Below are 16,816 nucleotides of genomic sequence, written 5' to 3'. Positions count from 1 at the left end.
AGAGGCTGGAAGCCCTGACACGCCCATTCTCTCTCTCCCTCTATCTCTCTTTCTCTCTGTGTCTGTCGCTCTCAAATAAATAAATAAATTTTAAAAAAAAAGAAAATTGATTAAATGAAGAACTTTTTCTTTGAAAATATGAATAAGATTGATAAATGCTTAGCCAATTTATCAGGCAGAAAAAAGGGAAGTCTCAAATAAACAAAATCATATATGAAAAGGAAGCAGTCACAACAGACATCAATGAAATTGGAACAATCATTAGGACATACTTCCAAAACCTCTACTCCACAAAATGGGATAATCTGGAAGAAAACTAGGCACGTACCACTTACCAAAACTAAACTCAGAGAAGATTAATCTGCTAAACAAACCTGTTACATCCATTAAGACTGAAAAGGTAATCAAAACCTCCCCCAAAAGAAAAGCCCAGGATTGGAGCTTCTCACCTGAATTCTTCCCTTCACTGAAGAACTAAAACCAATTTTTTTTTCAAAGTATTTCACATAATCAGAGAACCGGAAATGATCCTCAACTCCTCTTATGAAGCTAGCATCACCCTAATACCAAAACCAGACAGAGATACAAGAAGAATGAATTTAGATGCTAAGATCCTGAACAAAATCCTTGCAAACTGAATTCAACAACACATCAAAAGAATTATCAACCTAGATCATGCAGGATTCGTCCCAGGGATGCTGGGATGGTTTAACATGTGGAAACTGGTCAATGTAATACACCACATAAATAAACTTAATCACAAGAACCACATGGTCATCTCAATACATGCAGAAAAGGCCTTTGACAAAATACAATATCACTTCATGATCAAAATTATGGAGAGAATAGGCTTGGGGGTGGTGGCTATAAATCAACAAAACAAAGGTTATATATAAGCACCTAAACCCCAAATAATACTTAATGGAGAAAGACTCAAAGTGTTCTCATTGAGATCAGGAACAAGATAGAGGTGCCCACTCTCACCACTTCTCTTCAACACAGTACTAGAAGTTCTAGCCCAAACAGTAATAGAGGAGAAAGAAATATAAAGGATACAAATTAGAAAGGAAGTATCCAAGTTAGCCCTATTTGTAGATAATATGATCCCCAAAAATCTCCACTTCAAAACTTCTGAAGGTGATTCCTTCAGTAAAGTGGCAGGATACAAAATCAACACAGAGAAATCAGTAGCTTTTCTATATGCAAAGGACAAATATACAGAAAAAGAAATTAATGAGGCTGTTTCATTTTCTTCTTCTTCTTCTTTTCTTTTTTTTTTTTTTTTTTTTTTTTGTTTTTTCAATGTAGGGTCTCACTCTAGCTCAGCCTGACCTGGAATTCACACTGTAGTCGCAGGGTGGCCTTGAACTCACGGAGATCCTCCTACCTCTGCCTCCTGAGTTCTGGGATTAAAGGCGTGTGCCACCACACCTAGCTAGGCTGTCTCATTTTCAATAGCCATTAAAAAAAAATCAAATGCCTTGGAATAACACAAGTCAAGGATGTGAACGATCTAAAACATATAAATACCCAAGAAAGGAATTGAGAAGGACATGAAAAGATGGAAAGACGGCCTATGCTTCCAGATAGGTAAAATTAATATTATGAAAATGGCAATTCTACCAAAGCAATATACAGATTTAATGTAATATCAATAAAAATTCCAGCATCATTCTTCACAGAGAAAACATGATGTCAAAATTCATATGGAATGGCAGCAGGCCTCAGGTATTCAAACATACCCTCAGCAAAAGAAACAGTCCTGGAGGTATCACCATATCCAATATAAACCTATAATATAAAACCATAGTAACAAAACCAGCATGGTTCTGGCATAAAAACAGACATATAGACCAGTGGTATAGTACTGAAGACCTGGCCCTGAGGTCAAGTAACTACAGTTACTTGATCTTTGACAAAGGTGCCAATAACATAAACTGGAGAAAATACAGCATTTTCAATAAATGGTGCTGGACAAAGTGGATAACTACATTGTAGAAAAATGAAACTAGACCTACTTATCTCACCATACACAAAAATCAACTCCAAATGGATTAAAGACCTCAATATAAGACCTGAAACTCTTCAACTGCTGGAAGAAAAAAATAGCAGGAACTCTCCTCGATGTATGAGTAGGGAAGGACTTTCTGAAGAAAACCCCAGCAGTGCATGAAAATAAATAATCTCATGAAGCTAAAAGTGTTTGCACAAACATACCAGAAGTACAGCCAACAGATTACCCACAGATTGGGAGAAATTTTTCACCAGTTATACCACTGACACAGGCCTCATATCTAGAATCTACAAAGAACTCAAAAAACTAAACAATAAAAAAAAATATCAAACAACCCCCTCCAAAAATGGGGTATAGAATTGAATAGGCAGTTCTCAGAGGAAGAAATACAAATGGCTAATACATACTCAAGTAAATGTTTAAAAACACCATCAAGGAAATGCAAATTAAAACAACTATCAGATTCCACATTAAGAAATCAAATAATAAATGTTGGGATGTGGGGAAAGAGCCACACTCATTCACTGTTGATGGGAATGTAAACTTTTACAACCACTATGGAAATCAATATGGAAATTCTTTTATTTTTATTTTTATTTTTAAATTTTATTTATTTATTTATTTGAGAGCGACAGACACAGAGAGACAGACAGAGGGAGAGAGAGAGCATGGGCGTGCCAGGGCTTCCAGCCTCTGCAAACGAACTCCAGACGCGTGCGCCCCCTTGTGCATCTGGCTAACGTGGGACCTGGGGAACCGAGCCTCGAACCGGGGTCCTTAGGCTTCACAGGCAAGCGCTCAACCACTAAGCCATCTCTCCAGCCCTGGAAATTCTTGAAAAAGATGAATATACAACTACTAAGAGACCCAGGTATTCCATTACTTGGCATTTACCACGAAAGCTCTATGCTTTACTACTGAGATATTTGCTCAACCATGTTTATAGCTGCTCAATTCATAATAGCTAAAAACTGGAATCAACCCAGGTGACCACCCTGGACAAATAGATAATAAAAGTTATGGTACATTTACACAATGGAATTCTACTTAGCAGGGGAAAAAAATGATATAATGAAATCTGTAGGAAAATGGATGGACTTAGAACAAATCATCCTCAGCAAACACACACACACACACACACACACAAATGCCACATGTTCTCACTGATCTTTGCTTCCTAACCTAGATCAGCTTGAGTTGCTGGAATACCTGAAAGGCAACTTGAGGCCTAGAAAATGGGGATGGAAGGTGTTGCAGTCAGTTTTGCACTGCTGGCAGAAATCACCTGACCAAGATCAGGTTGTAGGGAAAAAAAAAATATTTATTTTGGTTTACAGACTTGAGGGAAAACGATGGCATGAGCAGAGGGTGGGCATCACCTCCTCACCAACATCAGGTAGACAATAGCAATAGGAGTGTGTGACCAACACTGGCATTGGGAAACTAGCTATAAAAACCATAAGCCTACCCCCAACAATACACTGCCACCAGGAGGTTTGAATTTCCAAATGCCATCAGCTGGGAGACTAGCATTCAGAATACCTAAGGTTATGGGGAACACCTGAATCAAACCACCACATTCTGTCCCAGGTCCCCATAAACTGATAACCATCCATGACGGAAAATTCAATGCAGTCATCCAACTTTAAAAGTCCCCACAGTTTTTATCAATCCTACTGATGTTCAAAAATATTCCCACAGTCCAAAATCTTTTAGTTGATCCATAATACCAAAATAATCCCCCCAAACACCATACTGGCACAGAATAAACATTCACTGCAACAGATGGTATTGGGCATAGCAAAGAAATATTCAACCAATACAAGATGTAAATAGTGCAGACAACTTTGAACAGAACACATTTTGAACACTCAGGCCCCTTCAAAAGAGTTTACATTCTTCCTGTTGCCCCAGTGCAAGTCAGCTGACCCAATCTCAAGGACTGTAATCTCCCAATTGCATATTAATGGCCAGAAGTTTCAGCTCCAAGATTTCATTTCTGTACCATATCCTTCCGCTCACACCAGTCCATTTCTATGCAAAGCAACCCTGCACAAATTCTCAGGACACGGGCATAACAGCAAGCCTCATCACACAGGTATGGTGATGCCTCCAGAGGTATTTCTTTTCCTGAGGATATGCTTGGATATCTGAGGCCTTCTGTCTTTTCATATGAATTTTGAGACCATTTTTCTATCTCTGTGATGAACAGTGTTGGGATTTTAATTGGAATTGAATTGAATCTGTATATTGCCTTTGGTAGGATTACCATTTTTACAGTGGTAATTCTGCCTATCCAGGAGCATGGGAGGTCTTTCCATTTTCTCAAGTCCTCCTCAATTTCTGTTTTGAGTGTTTTTATGTTTTTGTTGTATAAATCTTTCACTTCTTTGGTTAACGTTATTCCAAGGGTTTTTTTTTTTTTTTTTTTTTTTTTGCTGCTATTGAAAATGGGACTATGTCCCTTATTTCTTTCTCTGTATCTTTGTTATTTGCATATAGAAAGGCTACTGATTTTTGTTCATTGATTTTGTATCCTGCTACTTTGCTAAAGGAGTTCATCACCTTCAAGAGTTTTGGGATGGAGTCTCAGACCTCTTATGTATAGAATCATGTTGTCTGTGAATAGAGCTAATTTAACTTCTTCCTTTTCAAACTGTATCCCTTTTATTTCTTTCTCCTGTCTTATTGCTTGAGCTAGGACTTCCAGTACTATATTGAAGAGCAGGGGTGAGAATGAACAGTTTTGTCTTGTTCCTGATCTTAAAGGGAATCCTCCAGTCTGTCTCTATTTAGGCTTTAGGAGCTTTGTATATAGCCTTTATTATGTTAATATATGAACTGACCATGCCAATTCTCTCCAGTATTTTGATCATGAACTGATGTTGTATTTTGTCAAAGGCCTTTTCAGCATTTATCAAAATGATCATGGGGTTTTTGTGTCTAACCTTGTTTACATTGTGTTGCAGTCCAGTTCACATTGCTGGCAGAAATCACCCATCCAATAGCAGCTTTTGGGAAAAAGAGGTTTATTTTGGCTTACACACTTGAGGGGAAGCTCCATGATGGCAAGGGGAAATGATGGCATGAGCAGAGGGTGGACATCACCCCCTAACCAATGTAAAGTGGACCATAGCAACAGGAGAGTGTGCCAAACACTGGCATTGGGAAACTTGCTATAACACAGATTAAGCCAGCCCCCAACAATACACTCCCTCCAGGAGGCATTAATTCCCAAATCTCCATCAGCTGGGAACCTAGCTTCAAAACAACTAAATTCATGGGGGACACCTGAATCAAACCACCACATATGGTGTATTACATTGACAGATTTCCGTATGTTGCACCGCCCCTGCATTCCTGGGATGAATCCCTCTTGATCAAGGTGGATAATGCTTTTGACATGTTGTTGGATTCAGTTTGCAAGGATTTTGTTCAGGATCTTTGCATCTAAGTTCATCAGGGAGATAGGCCAGTAGTTTTCTTTTTTTGTGGCATCTCTGACAGGTTTTGGAATTAGGGTGATACTAGCTTCATAGGTAGTTGGAGAGCTTTCCCTGATCTACAATTTTGTGGCACAGTTTGAGAAAGATTGGTTTGAGTTCTTCCATGAAGGTTTGACAGAATTCAGCTGAAAAGCCATCTGATCTTAGACTCTTTTTGGGGGGGAGTTTGTTTTTATTACCTCTTCAATCTCAATGAGTGTGATAGGTTTGTTTAGGAGATTAATTGGCTCTGAGTTTAGCTTTGGTAGATGGTATGTGTCCAGGAATTTATCCATTTCCTCCATATAATCCAGTTTTGTGGAGTAGAGGGTTTTGAAATCAGTCCTGATGAATCTCCCAGCTTCACTTATGTCTGTTGTGATCTCTCTCTCTCTCTTTTTTTTTTTTTTGCTTCATCAAATTGGCCAAAGGTTTATCAATCTTGTTTACTTTTTCAAAGAACCAGCTCTTTGTTTCATCAAGTTTCTTGTTTTCTTAGTTTCCAATTCATTAATTTCTGCTCTGATCTTAATTATTTCTTTCCATCTGGAGCTTTTTGGGTTGGATTCTTCTTGCTTTACCAGTTCCCTTAGGTAGATGGTTAGGATCTCTCTGTCTTTGAAATGAAGACATTTAGTGCTATGAATTTCCCCCTAAGGACCACCTTCATCATGTCTCATAAGTTTGGGTATGATGTTGTCATTCATTTCTAGAAATTTTGCAATTTCATTCACTACCCATTTATTGCTTAAAAGTGTGCTGTTCAGTTTCTAGGAGCTGATGGGATTCTTGGTGGGTCTTTTGTTGTTGATTTCTAGCATTATAGCATTGTGATCTGAAATCATGCAGGGAATTATGTCAATCTTCCTAAATATGTGGGGGCAGTTTAGAGAATGTTCCATGGTCTGCTGAGAAGAATGTGTAGTCTGTGGATTTGGGATGGAATGTTCTGTAGATGTCCGTTAGGTCTAAATGTCGTATGGTTTTGTTGAGCTCTCTTACTTCCCTGTTGAGTTTCTGTTGGGATAATCTATTTATTACTGATAATGGTGTACTGAAGTCCTCAACTATGATGGTGCTGTTGGTTATTTCTGTTTTATTGTCAAATGGGTTTTGGTTTATGAACTGTGGTGCCCCTGTGTTTGAGGCATAAACATTTATGATTGTGGTATCCTTTTGATGGATCATTCCCTTGATAAGTAGGAAATGGCCTTCCTTGTCTTTTTGGATTATTTTGGTTTGAAGTCTATTTTATCCAATATTAATATAGCTACACCTGCTAGTTTCTTATTCCCATTTGCTTGGAATATTGTTTTCCACGCTTTCACCCTGAGGAGGTTTCTGTCTTTAGTGGTGAGGTGGGTTTCTTGAAGACAACAGATTGAGGGGTCTAATTTTCTGATCCACCCTGTTAGCTTGTGTCTCTTGATGGGTGAATTAAGGCCATTAATATTTAGGGTAATGACTGTGAGGTTTGATTTGATCCCTGCCATATTGTGTTGGCTTATGTGGTTTGGTGTTTTCATGGACTTTGAAGTTGTTTGTGCCTTCTCTGAGTTTGATTATTGTGATCTGCTTCTTGTAGGCATTTGAGGTTGATTATTTGATTCTTTTTGTGGAGAATTTCCTGAAATACTCTCTGTAGGTTTGGTTTGTGTTTATATAATTGCAAAGCTGAGTTTTGTCATGGAAAGTTTTTCTTTCACCATCTATCATGAGGGATACTTTTTCTGGGTAAAGTAATTTGGGTTGGAAGCCATAGGTTCTTACAGAGTTTGCAGTGTTCCATTCCAGGCCCTTCTGGCTTTCAGGGTTTCCATTGAGAAGTCTGAAGTAATTCTGATGGAATTACCTTTAAAAGTGATGTGCTGTTTTTCCCTAGCTGCTTTCAGGATTTTCTTTTTGGTGTCAATGTTTATAGTCTTAATGACAATATGTCTTGGAGAGTTTCTCCTTTGGTCCAATCTGTTTGGAGTTCTGTTAGCTTCTTGTATCTTGATGAGCCTTTCTTTTGAAAGAGTGGGTAAGTTTTCTTCAGTTATTTTGTTAAATAATTTTTCCAAGCCTTTGGTCTGTATTTCTTCCCCTTCTGGTATTCTGGTATTCCCATGATCCGGATGTTAGGATGTGTAAGGGTATCCCACAATTCCCTCATGTTCTGTTCACAGAACTTTTTGAACTTATTGAAACTTTTGAACTCTTTCTTCTATCTTGTTTTCCGTATCTGAGTTTTTATTCTCCACATGGCTGACTCTATTCTTGACAGCTTCTAAATAGTTTTGGGACTTGTTCAATTAGGTTTGCATTTTCTACTACTTTTCTATGTGTGGTTTCCATCCCTCTGTCAAGTTCCCTTTTCACATCATTTTCTGGTTTTCTTGATGCTTTTTTGAATTCATCCTTGCATTTCTTTATGACTTCATTTAGTATCACCAGCTGATTTTGAGGTCCTCTTTTATTTTTTCACTCTCCTTCATATCTCTTAACTGTCTTTGAACTCTTTCCGTTTTCTTATCTATTAGGTCTAGTCTAGTGATGGCGCATGATTATCGGTACTTTGTTGCTTTTCTGCAAGTTCTACCAGTAGCTTGGTCAGGGTTGCATTGCTTACAGCTTCATTTTGGTGTTCTGATCCTAATGTCTCTTCTATGTTTTGATTAGAGACATCGATTGTAGGACTGGGTGATCTTACTGGATTTACTTGCATTTGATTTTTCATGTTATTTCTTTTGTGCTGTGGTCTGCCCATCACAGTGTCCAGTCAGGGAGAGTAGGATTGTGGTCTTGATGTGCGGATCACAGGCAGCAGACAAGGGGATTGGGCCTGAGCTCACATGGGCGGATGGGCAGAGCTGGCTTGATCTTGCACGGCGGACAGGCAGAGCAGGCCTGAGCTTCTGCCAGTCCGGGGGGTGGAGTGGCCTGAGCTCGCATGTGGTGGGCAGACGGGGGATTAGGCTGAGCTTGCGTGTGGGCTGGTGGAACAGGCCTGAGCTTGTGCATGGATGGGTGGCTGGAGCAGCAAGTGGGCAGATGGATGGATCAGGCCTGAGCTCAGCATGGGCAAGGATAGCCAGGTGATCACTCCTGCATAGTGAGGCAAGTGGAACTATGCTGGCCTGGGTCTCCTTTCCTGCACTAAGTGTGGGAGTATCCTGAGACTGGGGCTATGGCTAGGGTGGCTGCTTGAGGGGATTGGGTGACTGGTGGGCTACCCCAAATTGAGGGAATCAGCCGATTCCCCTTTTTTTCCCCCTCTGCATCCTCCCACTGACAATCTATTAGAGATTTCTGTCACCTAAATGACCCAGTGAACCCTGAATGCCTTGCCTTTCCTTCCCGGGGAGGTACGGTGTGGTTAGGTTGATGCCATCTTGACCAGAATTCTGAAAACCCCATTATTTATAAATGGTAGTAAACAAACAGCTAGAAATTGGGGGAACTAACATGGAAAAAAGCATAGTATATGCATATTTTTTAAAGAAGGACTACTACACTATATATAACTAAATCTATATCTCACTGGAGGCAAGAATACAATGTAAATGTATTTATTTCTGAAGGAAAAACTATATACAATGCTTATTACATTTATTACATTAAATATAAAATTCCTTTATTTCATAGTTTTGTTCCAAAAGGTAGTTCATTTCCCTATAGCATAAAAGTTAGTTTGCCTCTTAGAAGTACAAAGTCTCACAAGACTAGGTTTATATAATATGTTGTTTTTAAATGTAGAGCCAAGCTAAGATTTCTAGGTTATATTTACCCTATTTTTAAAACTGGAAGCTAGGCGTGCACACCTTTAATCCCACTCAGAAGGCAGAGGTAGGAGGATTTCTGTGAGTTCAAGGCCAGCCTGGAACTGCAGAGTGAGTTCCATGTCAGCCTGGGCTACAGTGAGACCCTGCCTCAAAAAAAAAAAAAAAAAAAAAGGACTGGAGTGAAAAGATGACTCAGTGGGTAAAGCATTTGTGACTCAAGCCTGACAAGTTCAGTTTGGATGCCCAGGTCTCCAGACCGGAAACTCAGACAACATAGTGTATATCTATAATGCTAGTTTGCCTGGCAGAGATAGGAGAATTTCCTGAAGCTCACAGCCAGTTAGCCTGGAGTGCAAAGGCAGTGAACACAGTGACGGGTGATGACCAGCACCTGAAGCTGTCCTCTAACTTCCACAAGATGTCCCCCCCCCACCCGCAAGCTATCCTCTGACATCCACAGAATATTCCCCCCTCACACAGTAAGACACACACAAAAGATTTAAAATAAAACCTTAGTATTATGGCTAACACACACATTTTATAAAGGATATTATGCATATAGATGCAGTTCTCTCCTTTGGTACAAAATCCCTGTAAATAAAATTTGCAGATCTCTTTTCTCTTCTCCAACTCAGCATCATGATCAAATTTGCAGTGATCTCCCTGTTCAAAAGAAAAGAAAATGAAAGAACTGGAGAGATGGTTTAGCCGTCAAGACACTTGCCTGCAAAGCCTAAGGACCCAGGTTTAATTTCCCCCATGTAAGCCAGATGCACATGGTGGTGCATGTGTCTGAAGTTCATTTGCAGTGGCTGGGGGCCTTGGCATGCTCGTTCTCTCTCTCTCTGAAATAAATAACTAAATAAAATATTTTTTTAAAGAAAAGAAAAATAATTGTATTTTCTTCATGGCACTTCACAGTGAAATTCTGGTCATTGTCCTTAAATAATGAATAATCCCTTGGAATTCCTGCCAAGCAGTGGGTGTGGCTCCATATAGTAAAGCAGCAGGGGATTCTAGCATCATTCATTACTTTTTAAAATTTAATTTAATCTTGTTATTTATTTATTTACATATAAGAGAGAAAGAGAGTCAGAAAGAAAAACAAGGACAAGAAGAGAGAGAAAGAGAGAATGGATATACCAGAGCCTCCAGCCACTGCAAACAAACTCCAGGTGCATGCACTACCTTGTGCATGGGGACTGGGAAACTGAACCCAGGTTCTTAAGCTTTGCAGGCAAGTGCCTTAACTGCGAAGCCATCTCTCCAGCACTCATTCACTATTTCTACCAGAGCTTCCATGGGAACTTATTTACTCTCTTGGTATTGTGTATAAAATAGAAACAATAATAGTAATTACTCAGTAGGGCAGCTATAAGAATTAAATTATTGCATATCACTTGCACTATAAACAACATCCATCAAGATGCTAACATATTTGTTAATCAAAATTTTACTTCTACAAATTACATTATTGTCCCAGAATATAACTGAATGAGTTACAATATAGAGATACAAGACATATTTTACAGAAATAGCTTTATTACAACCTAGTATGAACAATGAAAGAAATTAAGCACTAACCCCCGCCAAAAAAAAAAAAAAAAAAATCGAAAGATATTCTGGAAGTCAAGACTAATTGGTGATACCCTGATACATTTACCTTAATACATCTCCCTTCCAGGAAGTACTTGCAGATTTGTTTTCCTTTGTGTTCCACTGTGTGCTGGTTAATAAACTCCTGAGTCATAACCTTCCATTTTTTCATAGGTTTACTATACTGTAAGAAAAAATTTTCACTTGAATGCAACATTAACATATTAATGTATTAATAGGGGTTGTTTAAATGGATCTGGAAAGCAGTACAGTTTGACTACTAAGAGTTATCATAATTAAGATTATACATCCTGCCATTCTCTCTATCTGCCTCTTTCATTTGATTCATTTCATTTTATTATTTTATTTAAATAAATAAATAAATAAATAATACATTTAATAAAGAAATTTTTTAAAAAATTAAAGGGCTGGAGAAATGGCTTAGTGGTTAAGGTGTTTGGCTGTGAAGCCTAAGGACCATGGTTCGATTCCCCAGGATCCACATAAATCATATGCACAGTGGGTGCATGAGTCTGGAGTTCCTTTGCAGTGGCTGGAGGCTCTGGCAAGCCCATTCTCTCTTTCTCTCTCTGAAATAAATAAATAAATAATACATTTTAAAAAATATTTTTAAAAAATGATTTGACATTATGGGTTGGGTGTATTGATGTATTGAGTCCAAGGTAGGAGGGAATCACTGTGAGTTCAAGGCCAGCCTGAGATTCCAAAGTGAAAAGGTCAGCAAGACCCTACCTCAAAACAAACAAGCAGACAAAAAAAAAAGAAAGAAAAAGAAAAGATTATAGACACTCTGATACTATCCATTCAAAGAGAATGTATAATTACATTAAAATTAAGATTACAGGGCTGGAGAGATGGCTTAGTGGTTAAGGAGTTTTCTGCAAAGTCAAAGGATCTCAGTCGACTCTCCAAGACCCATGCAAGCTGGATGTACAAGGGGGCGAATGCATCTGGAGTTGGTTTGCAGTGGCTGGAGGCCCTAGTACATGTGCCCATTCTCTCTCTTCCTCCCTCTCCCTCTTTCTCTCTCTCAAATAAATTATATATATATAAATTACAAAAGGCTGGGCTGGAGAGATTGCTTTGTGGTTAAGGCCTGCAAAGCCTAAGTACCCAGGTTCAATTCTCCAGGTCCCATGTAAACCAGATGCACATGGTGGCACATGCATCTGGAGTTCATTTGCAGTGGCTAGAGGCCTTGGCATGCCCATTCTCTCTCTCTCTCTCTCTCTCTCTCTCTCTCTCTCTCTGTGTGTGTGTGTGTCTATGTCTTGATAAATGAATATGAAAAAATAAAATCTTTTTTAAAAGGATTACAAAAGGCTCAAAACGTCATGATACTCAGTTTTGGCAAAGGTGTTGTGAGTTATGCACTCTCATGCCCTGTTGATAGTTATGCTATAAATAGCACTGAAAAATCCACATTAGTGCCTGGGGCACAGCTCAATGTTTCAGTGCCTCCCTTGCAGTATTCAAGGTCCTGGGATCAAGACTCAGCACCAAAAAATAAATTAATAAACACATAAAGACATTAATAAATATGTAAGTTGATACAGAATTTATACTTTTCAGAATTATTCTGAAGGAATTCACATAGAAGCATACAAAGCTTCATTTACAACTACAATTACTGTAGAATTACTTACATGATAAACAAAACTGGAAATACTTAACACTTGTAAAACTAGGAAACCAATCAAAAGTATCATGATCAATTAAGGTGGGAGAATATCATACCATCATAATAAAATCACAAGACAGAAAGATACCTTTAGCATATGAGAAGTACTTAATGGGGTTTTCCTATTTCTGGGGCTCCTTCCCTACCTCTTTTTCCCTAATGACATTCCCATTCCCATGAAAGAACCCAGACTCACCATATGGTTGTCCTAAGACCCCCTCTTGCTCTACAGGAGCTCAGCCTTCTTTCCTTCTCTGCAATTCTATAATAATAAAATCTTTCTAAACTTCACTTTCCTTGTTTTGTGAATTTCATTCTTGGAATTCATAAAGTAAACATCTGGAGGCCACTGACTTAGTGACAGTTTGGCATGACAGTGACCCTAAATGCTGGATTGAAAACTAAACAAGAGCAAAGAATGGCTCTATTGATCACAAAGACACCCTAAAATCCCCTATCATTTTCTTGGAGCCTTGGCTGGGAAGCTAGAGGAGGATGAATACATAGGCCAGTGTTCTAATTCTCCACCTTTAAGTTTACCTCATCTATCCTCCATCTGCCTGCCTTCCTCAGCTACTGGCAGGGGGTGTGATCTGTTCTATCTCCTAATCTCCATTTTCTTCTTTGCACTCCATTCCACTAGGGAACTGGGCACATTTAAAAGTAGGGAAATGATAAATGTCTTTGTGAGACATGTATTAAACCTTCTATTTAATCCCTTTGTGCCTGCTTATAAGGACAGAACAGGATGTGCACGTATACAATCTGTGTCACATTGAATGAGCTTGTGCCTTAGGGGTGGGGTGGGGAAATGCATGCTCTGCATTGGCAAGTGGCAAGAGAACTAAGTAGTGTTTTTTTGATGACTAGTCCTTAGAGGCCCATGCAGATTCTCAGTGGCCAGACACTGAGTCTAAGGGAAGCACAGATCACCTCTGTGAGTGCTGTATGTTAGACCAGCCACAAAGGCTGGATAATCTTGCTCAAGATTCAGGCTCCAATGGCCCTGATGACTGCCCCTGCCTGATGTCTTTTGGTCTGCCTTTGTTTTGGCTGAAATAAAATATTTTACTGTAAATATTTTTGTTTTCTGTATTGCTATTGAGTGATGAATGGGTCATTGAAGAAATAAAAAAGGAAATCAATAAATTCAATGAATCAAATGATGATGAGAATACAACATACCAAACCCTTTGGGACTCAATGAAGGCAGTCCTAAGAGGGAAATTTATAGTTCTAAGTGCCTTTCTTAAGAAATTAGAGAATTCACAAATCAACAATTTATTACTTCACCTTATGGCCTTGGAAAAAGAAGGAAAAGGCAACCCAAAAATCAGTAGATGAGAAGAAATAATAAAGATCAGGGCAGAAATAAATGGAAAAGAGACCAAAAACACAATCCAATGAATCAGTGAAACAAAGAGCTGGTTCTTTGAAAGAATAAACAAGATTGATAAACCCTTAGCAAATCTGATCAAATGAAAGACAGAAGAGACAAAAATAATAATAATAAAATTAGAAATGAAAAAGGCACCATTACAACAGATACCAAAGAAAATCAGAAAATCATAAGCATATACTTCAAGAATACATATGACTCTAAGTTTGAAAATCTGAAAGAAATGGAAGATTTCCTTGATTCATATGGCCTACCAAAATTAAGTCAAGATAAGACTAACCACTTAAATAGACCTATAATAAGTATGGAGATCTAAGCAGTTATAAAAAGTCTCCCAACTAAAAAAAGTCCAGGCCCAAATGGATTCATCGGTGAATTTTTTTTTTTTTTAATATTTTTTTGTTCATTTTTTATTTAGTTATTTGAGAGCGACAGACACAGAAAGACAGATAGAGGGAGAGAGAGAATGGGCGCGCCAGGGCTTCCGGCCACTGCAAACGAACTCCAGATGTGTGTGCCCCCTTGTGCATCTGGCTAACGTGGGATCTGGGGAACCGAGCCTCGAACCGGGGTCCTTAGGCTTCACAGGCAAGCGCTTAACCGCTAAGCCATCTCTCCAGCCCTCATCGGTGAATTTTACCAGACCTTCATGGAAGAACTAACACCACTGCATCTCAAACTTTTCCATAAAATAGAAAAGAAAGGAACTCGACCAAACTCCTTCTATGAAAACAGCATCACCCTGATATTAAAAGTCAGACAAAGATGGACAAAAAAAAAAAAATTACAGACCAATCTCCTCATGAACATAGATGCAAAAATTCTCAACAAAATATTGGTAAACAAAATACAAGAATATATCAGAAAGATTATTCACCCCGACCAAGTAGGCTTTATCTGAGATGCAGGGGTGGTTCAATATATGCAAAATGATAAATGTAATACACTATATAAATGAACTGAAGGAAAAAAATCACATGATCATCTCAATATGTGCAGAAAAGGCATTCAACAATTTCCAACATCCCTTCGTGGTAAAAGTCCTACAGAAACTGGGAATAGAAGGAACATATCTCAATATAATAAAAACTATTTATGACAAATGTACAGCAAACATAATACTAAATGGGGAAAAAACTTGAAGCTTGTCCACTAAATCCAGGAACAAGACAAGGGTGTCCACTGTCCCCACTTTTGTTTAATATCATACTGGAAGTCTTAGCTATAGCAATAAGGCAAGAGACACTCATAAAAGGATTGCAAATTGGAAAAGAAGATATCAAATTATTATTATTTGCAGATGATATTATTCTATAAGTAAAGGACCCCAAAGACTCTACCAGTAAACTGTTAGAATTGATAAACACTTTTAGCAATGTAACAGGATACAAAATAAACACACAGAAATCAGTAGCTTTCCTATAGTCTAACAACAAACATGTGGAGGATGAAATCAGGGAATCCTACCCATGCACAACTGCCTCAAAAATAAATACATAAATAAATTACCTTGGAATAAACGTAACTAAGGAAGTGAAGGATGTCTACAATGAGAACATTAAAACATTCAAGTGAGAAACTGCAGAAGACACTAGGAAATGGAAAGACATCCCATGTTCTTGGTTTGGAAGAATCAATATTGTGAAAATGTCAATCTTCTCAAAAGCAATCTACACATTTAATGCAATCTCCATTAAAATTTCAAGGCCATTCTTCACAGAAACAGAAAAAACAATCCTAAAAATCATTTGGAAGCACAAAACACCTCGAATAGCCAAAACAAGTTTGAGCAACAAAAGCAAGGCTGGTGGTATCACCATACCTGATCTTAAACTATATTACAAAGCCATAGTAATAAAAACAGCATGGTACTGGCATAAAGACAAATACCTAGATCAATGGAAGAGAACAGAGGACCCAGATGTAAATCCAGGCAGCTACAGCCATCTGATTTTTGCCCAAAAATGCCAAAGGTATTTATTGGGGGAAAAGACAGCCTCATCAACAAGTGGTGCTTGGAAAATTAGATGTCTATATTTAGAAGGATGAAAGTAGATCTTTGTCTTTCTCCATGCATAAGAAGCAAGTCCAAATGGATCAGGGACCTTAATATCAGACCTGAAATCTGAAATTGCTAAGGGACAAAGTAGGAGAAACCCTTCAACATACTGGTATAGGCAATGACTTTCTGAATATAACCCCAATTTCTAAGTAAATAAAGCTACTAATCAACTACTGGGATCTCATGAAATTATAAAGCTTTTGTACAGCAAAGGACACTGTGACTAGAGCAAAGAGACAACCTACAGAATGGAAGAAAATCTTTGCCAATTATACATCTGACAGAGGATTAATATCCAGAATATACAAAAAAACCCTCAAAAAACAAAATAAGAAAGCAAACAACCCAATTAAAAAATAGGCTATGGAACTAAATAGAGAGTTCTCCAAGGAACAAATATAGATGGCATATAAACATCTAAAACAGTGTTCTATATCCTTAGCCACCAGGGAAATGCAAATTAAAACTACTCTGAGATTCCATCTCACTCCTGTCAGAATGGCTACCATTAAGAAAACAAATGACAATAAGTGTTGGTACGAATGCAGAAAAAGGAGAACCCTTGTAGACTGTAAGTGCCATTGTGGGAATCAGTGTGGAGGTTCTTGAGACAGCTAAAATAGATTTACCATATGATACAGCTACAGCACTCCTAGGCATATACCTGAAGGACTCATCTCATTTCCTTAGAAGTACATGCTCAACCATGTTTATTGCTGCTCAATTTATAATAGCTGGGAAATGGAACCAGCCTAGATGTCCCTCAACTGATGAGTGGATAATGAAGATGGGGT

The 16,816-nt window shown here is 38.3% G+C and overlaps 1 protein-coding gene across 1 annotated transcript in view; it reads right to left on the bottom strand.

Annotated features, from left to right (window-relative positions):
- The window catches only part of Zc3h6 (zinc finger CCCH-type containing 6), a 105,537-nt gene that overhangs the window by 24,962 nt on the left and 63,759 nt on the right, over positions 1 to 16,816 (bottom strand). The window contains exons 6-7 of the mRNA XM_045147271.1: positions 10,927 to 11,043; positions 9,815 to 9,926 (exon numbers count right to left, since the gene is read on the bottom strand). Of these exons, the coding sequence (XP_045003206.1) occupies positions 9,815 to 9,926; positions 10,927 to 11,043 (229 nt within the window). The remainder of the gene's footprint in view (positions 1 to 9,814; positions 9,927 to 10,926; positions 11,044 to 16,816) is intronic.

The sequence above is a fragment of the Jaculus jaculus genome, chromosome 4 (assembly GCF_020740685.1).
Source record: "Jaculus jaculus isolate mJacJac1 chromosome 4, mJacJac1.mat.Y.cur, whole genome shotgun sequence".
NCBI classification, from domain to species: domain Eukaryota; kingdom Metazoa; phylum Chordata; class Mammalia; order Rodentia; family Dipodidae; genus Jaculus; species Jaculus jaculus.
This window is presented reverse-complemented; position numbering and strand designations above follow the sequence as displayed.